We start from the raw sequence: 13,354 nt of genomic DNA, 5'->3' as shown, positions 1-13,354 counted from the left end.
TGGACAGCTCTTTGGTCTTGGCCATGTTAGTAGTTGGATTCTTACTGATTGTATGGGGTGGACAGGTGTCTTTATGCAGCTAACGACCTCAAACAGGTGCATCTAATTTAGGATAATAAATGGAGTGGAGGTGGACATTTTAAAGGCAGACTAACAGGTCTTTGAGGGTCAGAATTCTAGTTGATAGACAGGTGTTCAAATACTTATTTGCAGCTGTATCATACAAATAAATAGTTAAAAAATCATATATTGTGATTTCTGGATTTTTTTTTTTAGATTATGTCTCTCACAGTGGACATGCACCTACGATGACAATTTCAGACCCCTCCATGATTTCTAAGTGGGAGAACTTGCAAAATAGCAGGGTGTTCAAATACTTATTTTCCTCACTGTATGTTATCGTGCAGAGATGCTTTATAGGAGCTTGTGGTTCACATTTTTATTAGTTTAACATGTGAAACAACACAAAAGTAGTCACTGTGTAAAAAAAACAATTGAAAAAACTTTTTCTTTTAACTAAGCTCTAAATGTTTAATATTGTAAAGGAGGAAAAAAATAAGCAATGAAGGCACAGGTGAGACACTAGTTTAATAACACATTTTTAATAAGATTTCTTCATGCAGTTTGTGTGGAAATGAACTGAATGAAGAAACGTGTGAACGTGAAATGAAGATGTGACAATATGTGTACAGTTGATTGAAGTCTTTGATCCACCAAAGAAGAGCACCGACTCACTGCAGCCCCGTCACCTCCAGCATGCCTCTGGCAAACTCTTGACCTTTAACCTCCACCCTTCCCTCCACCCTTCCCTCCTCTTTTCCTTCCTCACTTCCTTCCCTTCTTTCCTTCGACCACGCAGCGAGGAGTGAAGCTTAAAAAGGTGGTGCATGTTTCTATAATCTCGGTACTGTGCTAATGTGATGGTGATGACTGTGGTATTTGTGGTAACCGTGGCTCTGAATGGCCTCGCCGTTGCATGGCAACCGGGCCCCATACCTCATTTTACCCATGATGCCCTCGCAGCTCACCACACCACCATTCGTGGTCTTGTTACCCAACCGCTCTGTGTTTATGTGAGAGTGAATGGAAGTAGGGCTGCACAGTTAATCGCAATGTTATCGAAATCGCAAAGGGGGGGCGGATGCAATATTTGTTAAAGGCAAAATATGTGTCAAACCATTCTGAATTAAGTATTGCGGCGCTGCAGAGACGTCCCGGCTTACAGTCCTATCGTACAGACTAAAATTTAATTTGGTACTGGTAATTTTGGTACAAAAAACAAAACTCGCGCTATAATCACTTTAATTTTTTAAATTTTAATACTTTTCAATGGAAATGAGAATAATGATCATTCCCTACAATATTGTGAATCATTTGGCAATTGCAATGTCAGTCAAAATAATGGCAATAAGATATTTTCCTCATATTGTGCAGCCCTAAATGGCAGCGAGTGAAAAGAGCAAGAGGAGGGGTCTCTGTCTGCTCTGCTCTGTTTGCTGCAGCTCTGTGGCACACGCCGTTTGTTTGTCTGCTCTCTGTGCATTTTAAAGCATGCTCTAGTCATCTTTTTTTGATAATGGATTGATTGTTTAGGTCATTTATCAAGCAAAAGTGTAAAATATATCCTACCTCTAAAAATGTTCAGATTTGCTACTTTTCTTTAGTTTATATCATTGTTAATTGAATATCTGTGGGTTTTGGAAGACATCACTTGTTTGTTATATTTTTACACTGATAGATGAGTCAATTAATCGTAAAAATCAACAGATTAATTGAAATTAGCTGCAGCACAAATTGGGTGTGTCAGTTAAACTGAAGAATTTCCATTTTGTACTAAAAAAGGAAACCTAAGAATTGTTTTTGTGCTTATTTTAGCTACTGTTAAAAACAGCTGTACATGTGATTTAAAAAAAATTATTGTACATAAATGTTCGGGTGGATAAGGATATAGACTGGAAAGAAAAAACGAGTTCAAACGTGTCTGCTCTGTCTGGGTACTTTTTCAAGTTTTAACTAATGCCATAACGTAGTAAGTAGCTGATCTGGCAACATGGTACAGCGGTGCATTTCTGCGAGTTCACCCTTAAAATCCAGTTTTTACAGTTGTGTCCTTGCAGCTTTTTTATTTTAAAGAATAGAAGAATATTTCTATAGCCTGTGGGTCCAGAAGGGCATACAGTCCAGCAATGAAATCTTGTTTCAGCTGAACATACAGGACATCGAACGAGACACCATAAGAATATAATGAAACAATATGTATAATGTATTGTGACTTTAAGATTTTATGTTGAGCCACTCATGGATTGATAAACGAGGTCCATGCCGACAGTCCAGTGCTCTTTAACAATCCTCCTCCGCTGAGTCATACATGCAGGCGTTCTTCTCCGTAAATGTCAGGCTGTGACCGAGGTGAAATCAGCCGCCCTCCCGCCTGCACAGAACAGACCTGCTGCTGCAGAGTATGGATTTCCTGTCAGCTCGGTTCTACTTCATTGTCTCCTGTTCTGCAGGCGGACTTTCAACCTCAGGAGCTCAGTTTGGTCTCATCTAGGGGGCCTGAATGTTTTTTTTTTTCAGATCTAACAGGGATGTGGGTAGTTAAATGTCACAAAGGAGTTTCAGAACATGCAGGGAAATGAGATGATGCAACCCAGTTACAGACAGATGATATTAACTCCTGATGATATTTACTACCTTACTTGTACTCCAGCTGTAGGTCAAAAGACTAAAAACACATCAATTTAGTATCCAGTATTTACATTTTAAAGAACAGGGACCTGCTGTCTTTTCTATGGAGACACAAAGCGTTCAATAGTAAATACATTAAAAGAAATAACATATGTTAAAGGGAACCAATACATTGTGAAATAATGTAACACATTAACAAAGCTCAACTCACTATTATCACATGTTAATTCTTATTTTCATAGTTTTATTGGAATTCATTTTTTATGTTATAGATAAGTCTGTTTTTATTTCATAATGTCACTTCCCGTGAGAGCGGAGTTGGTGTTTTTTTGGTGCTGACAATAAGAATAGTGAGGGGGACAAAGTGATATAACTTTCAAATAACGTAGTAGCATTTTTGTGCTTGCACTGCTGTCGTATGCGATAAACTTCTTCAACTCAACACCAAAGTATCCGAGTATCACGTCTCTCTCAATGTTCTCCAAGTACGTGAAATAACAGTCCCAGTTTTGCCCAGTCAGTGCAAGCCGAGCGTGTTGGCTGATGCTGTGTAAATGCTTTCTGGGCAGTCATTTTATCCCCTTGTTGTTCTGCTGGAGGCTACAGAGCAGTGACCTCAGAGGAAGCGATCCTCCCTGTGTGTGCTGGGAAAGCAGGAACTTGATACATCTCCACCCATCCCATCATCCTCTCTGTCTGTCTGTCTGTCTGTCTGTCTGTCTCACTGTCTGTCTCACTCCATCACTTCAGCGGTGGATGTCCTCTCAGAGCACTTAGTCTGTGTTGGAGAGAAAGTGAGCAGATTACAGAGCAAGATGTTTAATATTTCAACAGGACAGATTTCCCTCCGCTGCTCTGTAATGGATACACGTAAACAGTTTTTCTTTCTGGTTCAGCAGCCTGAACTCTCAAGTTCTGCTTCTATCTTTCTTGTGATAATCTTGTCTTCCATCATCAATTCCTTAATACTTGCTATCATATCCCCGTTCACAGTGACGGCCTGTATTAGCTATAGCCTTATCGAGTTTTATCACAGCCATCTCAAACTGCTACTAACTGCCCATTTTCATGCCCACAATATTGTGAAAGTATTTCAGGTTTAAAGCTCACAGCTAATCAGAGTATCCCCGTTGAATAAATCCTCTTACATCCCTCTCTCGTCCTGCTGAGCTGTTGGTGCAGAGGAGATTAGTGGAGCCGAGGAAGATATCACCAAAGCTACTCAAATGGCTCGAAGAATGATCTGACCTATTAAATCTCTTTTTACACTAAAGACTCCTTTTTACTAAAATCACTATCACGTCTAAAGCCCAAGACTACCGTTTAGTTTGAGTCTTAATGCTCGCTGTTTTAATGCTGGATGTTTGAACCCATTTTGCAGGGATTAATTGTCCTTGTGTTGTCCTTTATTAGAAGTAATAATAATAATAAATTTTATTTATATAGCGCTTTACATGGTACTCAAAGACACTTTACAGTAAAACCAGCACATACGGATGTCTTCTTTAAGGTCGGAGATCTCTTTATTTGCCTTTCTGAGCAGCTCGCTGTCATCGCAGGTCACAGCAGGCGTTGTTGTAGTGGGATGTAGTGGACCCGCTGCGGAGATGGTGCTTCAGGTTTCGGGCTAGGCTTTGCTTGGTTTCCAGTGGATCCAGCTAGCTATGGTTGTTAGCTTCCAGTGCTAAAAACAGACAGCCGGTAGCCTCCTAGCCACTGCAGCAGTAGCAAGAATAAAATACAACTTTTGGCAGTGATTCAGGGGTCCAATTTATTAAAACGGGTGAACTGGATTGAAGGTGGACTTATAACAGACCAGGATAAAAAAAGTGTGTTCTGAAGCATAGAGTGTGAACTGAGTAACTTTTTAGAGAGGGGTAAGCAGCGTACAAACAAATTATCAACGCATGTCAACGCAAGTAGCCAGTATAGAACAAATATGACTGTTAGGTATGGACTGGGGTGGAAAAGTACTCTGATATTTTACTTGCAATTTCAAGTCCCTCTGTACCTTGTTCCAGGAGGAAGGGGACATACCATGAAAAATGTTTTCAGTGCTTTGCATACACATTTGGACATCTGGAGTGCCTAGTAACCCCACAAACTGTAAAATAACAACATCCAGTCAGTTTTCTGTAGGCTGATTACATAAGAACAACAACACATTCAGATTTGGCTTGGCTTCCTATGTCACATGCAGGCTCATTAGAATATATCACCCCCCATCTGACTATCTCTGCCCACAGCTTGAGAAATATCTTTGCAAAGGTGCACCATATTTTCTCGCCCGGTTTTCAGAAGGGGGGCTTAAAGAAACAGGCGCTAAATGCAGTTTTTATCATTAAAGCATGTAAACATGATCTAGTGGAAACCCAAAATACAAGTATGAACCTGAAAATAAGCATACTTTAAAATAAAAATAAATAAAAAATGTCAAAAGGCATACCTTAAACAGCCTAAATCTTTTTAATTTGTACTAAAGACCAGGGGTCTTTATTGTTTTTGTCAGCCTCATTTTAATGAACCCATAAGAGTGCTCGGCAAGTGTTGCTAGGAGACAAGAAAGGCTTGCATCAGTGTTGCTGCTTATTTTCCTCTCTCACCTCCGTTTACAGGCCCGCCCTCCTCCGTCTCACATCCTCTCCTCTGTCTGTCCCCAGTCACACATCATCTCACCCATCCCTCCATCCCTCCCTGTCTGTCTGTGGTGGTGAGTGGGTGGAGGAGCAGAGAGCATAGGGAGGAGAGAGGGAAGGGGAGAGGGAGGAAGCTGCACAGTGATGTAATGCATGAGCAGGGCATTGGCTGGGCTGACAAATCACAATAAGCAGAGCGAGAAAGGGGGGGAAATGAGACGGGGGGGGGGGTAGAGGAAGGTTAGAGGAGGCGAGGCGTCTCCTGTTAACAGTAGCAAGCCAGAGGCTCTCGGCAGCAAGATGTCCGAGTCCTAATCACAGCAGAAAGCAAAGTGAGGCAGCGACTGAGGGCTCCGGCAAACGGATTATGAAAGAAGCTGAGAAGGAGGACATAACGGAGGACGATAGCAGGAGGACAGAGGGAGGAAGGGGGAGCCTGGGAAAAACTTGCTGCGGCCATTTGCACCACTGCAGCTTCCCAGCCTGAGTGGCTGCCTGTCTGTCTGTCGGTTCGGCTTCAGCTGTCTGTCTGTCTGTCTGTCTGTCTGTGTTGGTCTCTGTGGATCGAGCATCTCTACCTGTTTTATCCCCTTCCTGTGTGTGTGTGTATTTCTTGGTGACTGTGTGTGTGTGTGTGTCTCCTTCTCTTGCAAATATGATGAGACAGACTCCTGCACCCCGGAAGGTACAGAACTCCATATGATCCTTATCTGTTTTTCGGATGTTGTTGTTGTCACCATCCATTTGTTCTGTTGGCAGACTGCTGCTGCTACAACTGATATTCCCAATGTGGAAATCGAAGTGTACCTGCAGCTTTTAAAAAAAAAAAAAAAAATCTTGTCAGTTTATTTCCCCTCAGCGCTGATTTTTGCAGAATTATTTCATACCTATACATGTGTGTGCAAAAGCTTTTTTTTTATTTCAGTCGACTTAAGTTATATCTCTGTCTGCAGCACAAGCTTCTCTCCTTTATTTGGCCTCATCATGCAGAAGCCTTCCACAGCGTTTTTTACGATTTACGATTTTTTGTCTATCGGGGGAGAATCAAATGATTTCACTCTTGGTTGCAGATGTAGCAAACAGGCTGATGTGATTTCGGTACAGCCTGTTCTCGTATCTACAGCACGCCACTATGGCTTAAGAGGGTTGTCAGCTCTTATTTGGTACAGCTGTTAGCTCGGGCTAATTTCTGCTGAATGGTCCGGCTCTAATCCAATAAAAGAACGATAACTAGCCCAAGCGATGTCCGTGCCCAAGCTGAAGCAAAAAGAGCGAGAGAGAGTCAGTGTGCAAAAGGAAAGGATGAGGTAAAGTGAAAGGTAGATGAGAGTGGAGGACAGATCATTCTGCATGGATGTAGTAGAAAGGACAGAAGTGTCTGCACAGACCTGGGTTACATTGGGTTAGTTTGATCACCATATAATAAAGACCTATGTGGAAAAAATGCATATGAAATTATGAGTATGAAAGTACATTTACTTCCCTAAATATCCTTTCAAAGCTTTTATGGCTATGTTTGCTAAAGAATAATCCAAAAATCATTTTAGAGGTCCATACATTCCTCACAATTTCCTTCTACATTTCATGGAAAGGAAAATGGGATTTGGAACTAATTAAAACAGAGACAGTGTTTAATTGGTACACTTCTAATGAAAAATTACAATAAACTGCAAAGCTAAACATGCAAAAATGTGCAAATTGTCTGGAAGAAAGCAAACAATTTAACATATATGAAGAAGAAAGTTCCCAATAATAAATCAACGATGAATAAATATTTACATTGGTTTGAATGGAGGACTTTCAGCCCTTTGCATCCGTTTTCCCATCAGTAGTACCAAATTACTGTAGTGCTGTCCAGGAAACTTTCTAGGAAACAATTAGGACAATATAAAGTAAGAAAGTATTTCCAAAATGTATTGATAATCAAACAAAAGTATTGATAATTTGAACACCTACAGTTCAAATTCATGGCAATGTTTTTCAAGAAAAAACTCGGGTGAGTTGGGCAACTGGGATTTATTTGCTCCTTGTTGACATTTGATTGGTGAGATTTGTTTGAAACACAAATTCAAATTAATTTCCCTCACATTTCATCAAACGTAACAGGCTCACCAAACAAATCTATACCTAGTGCTATCATTTATTTCAGATTTTCTTGATAAAATAATAACATGGAGACATGAGAGATTATACTGTGGAATTATTCTCCAGCCTTACACACATGACATGTTGAAGTTAATATAATTTTTATTAAATATGAGTTAACACAACCAAAAATAGTTACAGTATAAGTGTTGGCAATGTAACCCAGGTTTGCTAGACACTGAGACTTTAGGAATTAGAAAAGAACAGTGTGGCTATTTCTCCGTGTAGCATGTCTGAAACACGCAGTGTAGCAGGATAAGAAGCTATTATCCCAGCAAGTGCAGTACAAAAGAATTGGGCTCGGATGAACCTCATCTGCTGTGTCCCCCGAGACACAATGCAGTCATTTAGGTCACAGCGGCTGTACCAGTCACAGTGTCCATGTTGTTACCGAGGTTTTTCGGTCACGTGGGTGGAAGAGATGATGCCCTAGAGACCAACTAGGACAAGAGAGATGAGAAGGAAAACAACAGAGTAGAGATCTGTAGGGGGGCGCCCGGATAGCTCAGTTGGTAGAGCGGGCGCCCATATATGGAGGTTTGCTCCTTGACGCAGCGGCCCCGGGTTCGACTCCTACCTACGGCCCTTTGCTGCATGTCATTGCCCCCTCTCTCTCCCCTTTCATTTCTTCAGCTGTCCTGTCAAAAATAAAGGCCGAAAATGCCCAAAAAATAATCTTAAAAAAGAGAGATCTGTAGGGGCTGTTACATGATAATGGAGTCATTGTGGTACTCTTCCGAGGTTTTTATTGTCAGTTTCATGCAACCATTTTGACTGTGATTTTCCAGTTTAATATGAACTTTGCCTTGAAGCACTAACCCTGGCTGTTTGTTTCCTTCCCTTCCCTCCTCTCCTTCTATCCTCCTCTCCTGCCCTTTGACCTTTTCCCATTTCCTCTACTCCTCTTCTCCTCAGACTACGGCCAGAAGGCCAAAGGTGAGCCCAGTCCCCAAAGTCTGCAGGGCTTCCCATTTCTATCACTTGTGGGGTGTGTGTGTGTGTGTGTGTGTGTGTGGGTGGGGCCAAGACAGTAGGGACAATACATCACCAGACATGGTTCATAATCCATCTTATTTTCATTATTTTATAGCTAATTACTACGACATAGACTAGCACATTGCGTCCATTTTGACTTCTTCACATCTATATTTACAGCACAAATGCTGTTTCCTGTCTCCACCAAGTATTCATGTGTTTGGTTTTCTTCTCTCTGCTGTAGCAGGTGTAGTTACTGTTGCTTGTGTTCAGTTTTGTCCTTTTTTGTTGTTTTAATTTGTTCCAGAGCAGTTGTTTCAGTATATTAATTGCTTTGTTTGCTTTCTCATTTTGGTTTTATGTATTTTAAATTTTGAGCATTTTTCTGTTGCAAGTTTGTATTTGTGTCCTAATTCAGGTCTGGGGCCATCATGGAGGTCTATTGAAAAATGTGCAGTTTGCAAATACAACAAAAAGGGAAGAATTTCTCAACATGACAAGAAAATTAGACATAGCTTAAAATAATGGTTGTGATATGGGTATAGGTCAGTTTGCTAATTATATATAAATGATATAGTTTGGTAGTGTAAATTTGTAAATCTGTGAGCTCTCCTTATTAAAGTTTACTAGTTGTAGTTTGAGAGGTAACAACTTAAACGAAAAAATCATCAAAATCACAACTTTTATTAATGCTGGTTTGTTATAAGGTTAGGCAATGCAAAACAAGTGTTTTTATAGTGAGTCTGTTTACATGGACTTTAGTTTAATGGTTATGTGTTGCACATGGAAACATCCTATGTGGATCCAGGTTTCTTATCATGTCCTGCCATGTTTGCAAGTCACATAGTCCTTAAACAGTAAAACTAAAAAAATATGATGCTGAATAATGTTCAACACAGAAATAAAAGGGAAGTCTGACTTCAGGCAGCCAGAAATCAAATCGGAAACCTGGATACGGTTACAATCATACAGGGATAGAAACAACCAGGTTTGTTCAGTGTAAACACCCTGAAAAGACTCCAAATGATATGTGCATGTAAACATGCTCAGTCAGGGACCTCCATTATGGCCACTAAAACCTCATCGGACAGCTATGTATACCCAGTGGGATCTTTTCAGTAAACACTTGGTTATGTTTTGTCTTCATTATTTCTTCACCTTGGTTTATCCAGCAGCCCAGCCGACCTGCAGGGGGAAAGGGGGCTGCGTCCGGTTCGGCCTCGGCCTCTGCAGGGGAGATGAGCAGCAGCGAGCCCAGCACTCCGGCCCAGACCCCTCTGGCAGCTCCGGTCATCCCCACCCTCCACTCCCCTGGAAACCCTCCAGCACCCGTCCCCACCAAGGTCCGTTATCAGCTTTAAAACATTACGCTGTAGTAGTAGTAACTAGAGCCCGACCGATAAAGGATTTTTAAGGCCGATATGATATTCCGATATATATATTTTTTTTTAAATCCAGAAACGCATAACAAAACAAACAGATTTCCCTAACATTAGTTATTTGTAGTTATTGATGAGTCCTCACTAAAATAATATGATAATGCAGTTTAAAAATAAACTTGTTTGTTTTATTGTCACAACAGAACAGAGGAACATCAAAATATATTAAAGTTCTGATGAATAAAATGTATAAAAATACAAACTTAAGATATGAAACTTAAAGTCCTTTGAACAAAAACACAATAACAACAAAAATCCAAGTGTTGCCAACAGGGAGGTTGTAGAGTACCTCTGGTAGACAAACTACGCAACGCTCATAACGTGGTTGAAGGCCGTTTTGTCCGTTTTATTTATTTTTTTTTAAATATTCATTTATCGGCCATTATAAATGCCAATACCGATAGTTTGGAAAATGCCTAATATTGGCCGATGATATCAGCCCGCCGATATCATCGGTCAGGTTCTAGTAGTAACAGGGAAAGGCAGTTTGCCAATGAATGTAGAACAAGGGGCATCCACCAAACACTGAGAAAGTACTTATCGATTCTTTATGTCATACTTGCTTACATTTTTATTATTGTAGTGTAGTATAGTATTGATAGGCATTTAGGAAGCAGGTAACTAATGCCATCTATGAGGAAACATTTTGCTCTATAAAAAACAATAATTACATGTCTGTAAATAGGATTAAGAAGGCAGGCACATGACACTGTTGTAACACGGCGTCTCGTGCCAACAAGACCAAAGACGTCTTAGTGCATAAGCCATCGGAGCAGAAGTGTGGGAGTTAAATCAGATGTGACATTTTCTGTGCTATAGCTCCTCTGAATAAACAGGTTTTTTGACACTTTTTGAGCTGTCAGTTTGTATTGGTGTCATTAAAAAAAGTCTAAAATGAGCCAGAGGCTTTAACTGGTGTCCTAAAATACATACAAGACAACAAAAAGAAAAACATAACTGAAAAAACGTGCAGTTTGATAAAAGCGATGAATATTTGGTTATAATTTGATTATAATTCATAATGTACGATGATTATATAACCATTGTTATATAATCCATCCATTCCTTTTCTAAACAGCTTATCCTCTTTGTGGTCACAGGTGGCTGGAATATATCTCAGCATGCACTGGATTTGAGGCAGGGTAAATCCTGCACAGGTCAAGTCTACTACAGGGTTGATAATTATTAAAATAATTATTTTTCATTTTAAAGATGTAGTGTGATCACTCTGATCAGTCTAGTCAAAACAGACAGTATGGATACTAAATAGGCTACATTTTTAAGTGTGCTGTTGATGCACACTGTTCTCCTACGATGCAATGCACAAAATGGAAGGAAATGGAGGAGCGGCTCACAGCTGGAAACAAATTTAATTGGGTGGTCAATCGGCTCAAAGAAAATCGTGGAAAACAGAAAATTATGATTAACTCTTCGAAAATCTTGTCTTTGTGAAGTTTAATTAGCAGCTACATCCAACGCCACGCATAATGTATAATTTTCTGTTAGTATAAAATGGTAAAGTATGTTGTAATAGTGTAAATAGTACATACTGTATGGATTTGGAACCCAGCCAGCATTCACCTGGGAATGGTCACAAGTACAACAGACCACACCTGAGGTTCTATAAGACTTATACCTTTCAGTCTACACAGGTTAGTTAGTTAGTTAGTTATCTATCTATCTAGGGTTAGCAATTAATCTATTTTTTCTCCATATAAGGTCGAGTGTGGAGTTCCTTCTTAATCAAATAAAAAAAGCACCTAAACTGAAAGCAATGTCAATGTCATAATAACGTGTCTTAAGATTTCTTTTTAAAAAGGCCCTTAGATCGTTTTGACTCATCCATAAAATTAATGCATTAAAGAAAGTTGTAAATAGGACTAAAATCATCTGGAGATTTAGAAATACAGTGAGGTGTCATCTGCATAGGTGTGAATATTTATTTGAAGCATTGCCGAATGCTAAACCCTACCAATGGAAGGCCCAGGATTGAGCTCTGAGGCACACCACGTTTTGTGCAGCAGTTTAAAAAAATGTCATTAACTTGAGATAAAGAGGACGTGTCTGCATATCAGCTGATGAATTTCAGTCTGCTGCTTCTCAGAAATGAGACAAAGCAGTATTTTAGTGATTAGATCTGGCGCACATGGTCAGTTAGGCATAATTAAAATGTCAATGTGTCGATTCTACCCAGTAAAGTTGCTTAATTGTCTGTGAACTCTTCATTAATGATGAACTGTGTACAGGTTTAATCTCTGGTGATAGAGAGAAGCAACCTGTACTTTAATTTGCAGTTAAATGTCACAGATTATCACTTTAACATTTTGAAAAAGTCAGCTGCCATCTGGTGTTTCATTTTAAGGTCGACATAATCGTATTTTATCCCCTTAGGAGGACGTCACTATGGAAACACAGGTGCAGTCATGTGATGTTTTTTTGCACTTGATATTGAAGTGTTGTTTTTTTCTCTCACTAACAATTTAACAAGCTGTCAAAGGTGTGACTAGTCTTTAATTGGTGTGCGAGGTCCCCGTTTGTTCACAGGCTGGATGTTTTTATTTTAGGGTTAAATTAAGTTTTTCTGCTGTTAGTGGTGTGTGTTTGTTAATGTGTATAAGCAAGCACATGCTTTGAGTGTTCTTCCTGACGAGGCATGTTTGGAGCTGACTTTATCCTCTCCACAGGTGGAGTCACTGCATGGCAAGTGAAATACAAGCTCCCTAACACACAAAAAGATGAAAGTGTTGTTACCTTACAGTGAAAGCTTTACACCTGATCCATTGCTTGAAGAATCATGAAAGTGAAATGATTAGAGAAACCTTCAAGAATTAAACACTGAAGTAATGCAGCCTCCTTGTATGTCTTACAGTGCTTTTACTTTTTTAAATGTGTGATTACTAATAAAATCTCTCCTTTTCCTCCTACCTGTCCTCCATTTTCAAATATCTGCCTTTCCATCCTCTCATCCTTTCGCCACCCTCCCGTCCTCCTCTTCCTCCTCCCTGGATGTCCCTTCATCCAGGAGGAGGAGGCGCTGCGTGTTCAGGTGAAGGACCTGGAGGAGAAGCTGGAGACACTGAAGATGAAGCGGACGGAGGACAAGGCCAAGCTGAAGGAGCTGGAGAAGCACAAGATCCAGCTGGAGCAGCTGCAGGAGTGGAAGAACAAGATGCAGGAGCAGCAGGCCGAGCTGCAGAAACAACTCAAAGAGGCCAAGAGGGTAGGAAGCAACAGATGGAGTAGATGGATGGTTAATGGGTAGAGGAATGGGTAGATTGATGGGTAGATGGATGGATAGAGGGATGGTTAATGGGTAGATGGATGGTTAATGGGTAGAGGGATGATTAATGGGTAGAGGGATGGGTAGATGGATGGTTAATGGGTAGAGGGATGATTAATGGGTAGATGGATGGTTAATGGGTAGATGGATGGTTAATGGGTAGATGGATGGGTAGAGGGATGGTTAATGGG

The 13,354-nt window shown here is 40.3% G+C and overlaps 1 protein-coding gene across 13 annotated transcripts in view; it reads left to right on the top strand.

Annotated features, from left to right (window-relative positions):
• dctn1b (dynactin 1b) overlaps positions 1-13,354 on the top strand; it is a 58,043-nt gene that overhangs the window by 26,067 nt on the left and 18,622 nt on the right. For 3 of the 13 annotated variants that reach the window (XM_031310111.2, XM_031310105.2, XM_031310107.2), the window contains exons 5-10: positions 860-880; positions 5,992-6,009; positions 8,385-8,405; positions 9,617-9,787; positions 12,275-12,298; positions 12,906-13,103. In XM_031310111.2, coding sequence (XP_031165971.1) covers positions 860-880; positions 5,992-6,009; positions 8,385-8,405; positions 9,617-9,787; positions 12,275-12,298; positions 12,906-13,103 — 453 coding nt within the window. Of the gene's footprint in view, positions 1-859; positions 881-3,391; positions 3,409-5,845; positions 6,010-8,384; positions 8,406-9,616; positions 9,788-12,274; positions 12,299-12,905; positions 13,104-13,354 lie in introns of those variants that run through there. The other 10 variants (XM_035994777.1, XM_031310108.2, XM_035994771.1 and 7 more) reach the window with 10 other exon arrangements.

Source organism: Sander lucioperca, chromosome 18 (assembly GCF_008315115.2).
Source record: "Sander lucioperca isolate FBNREF2018 chromosome 18, SLUC_FBN_1.2, whole genome shotgun sequence".
Taxonomy (NCBI): Eukaryota; Metazoa; Chordata; class Actinopteri; order Perciformes; family Percidae; genus Sander; species Sander lucioperca.
This window is presented reverse-complemented; position numbering and strand designations above follow the sequence as displayed.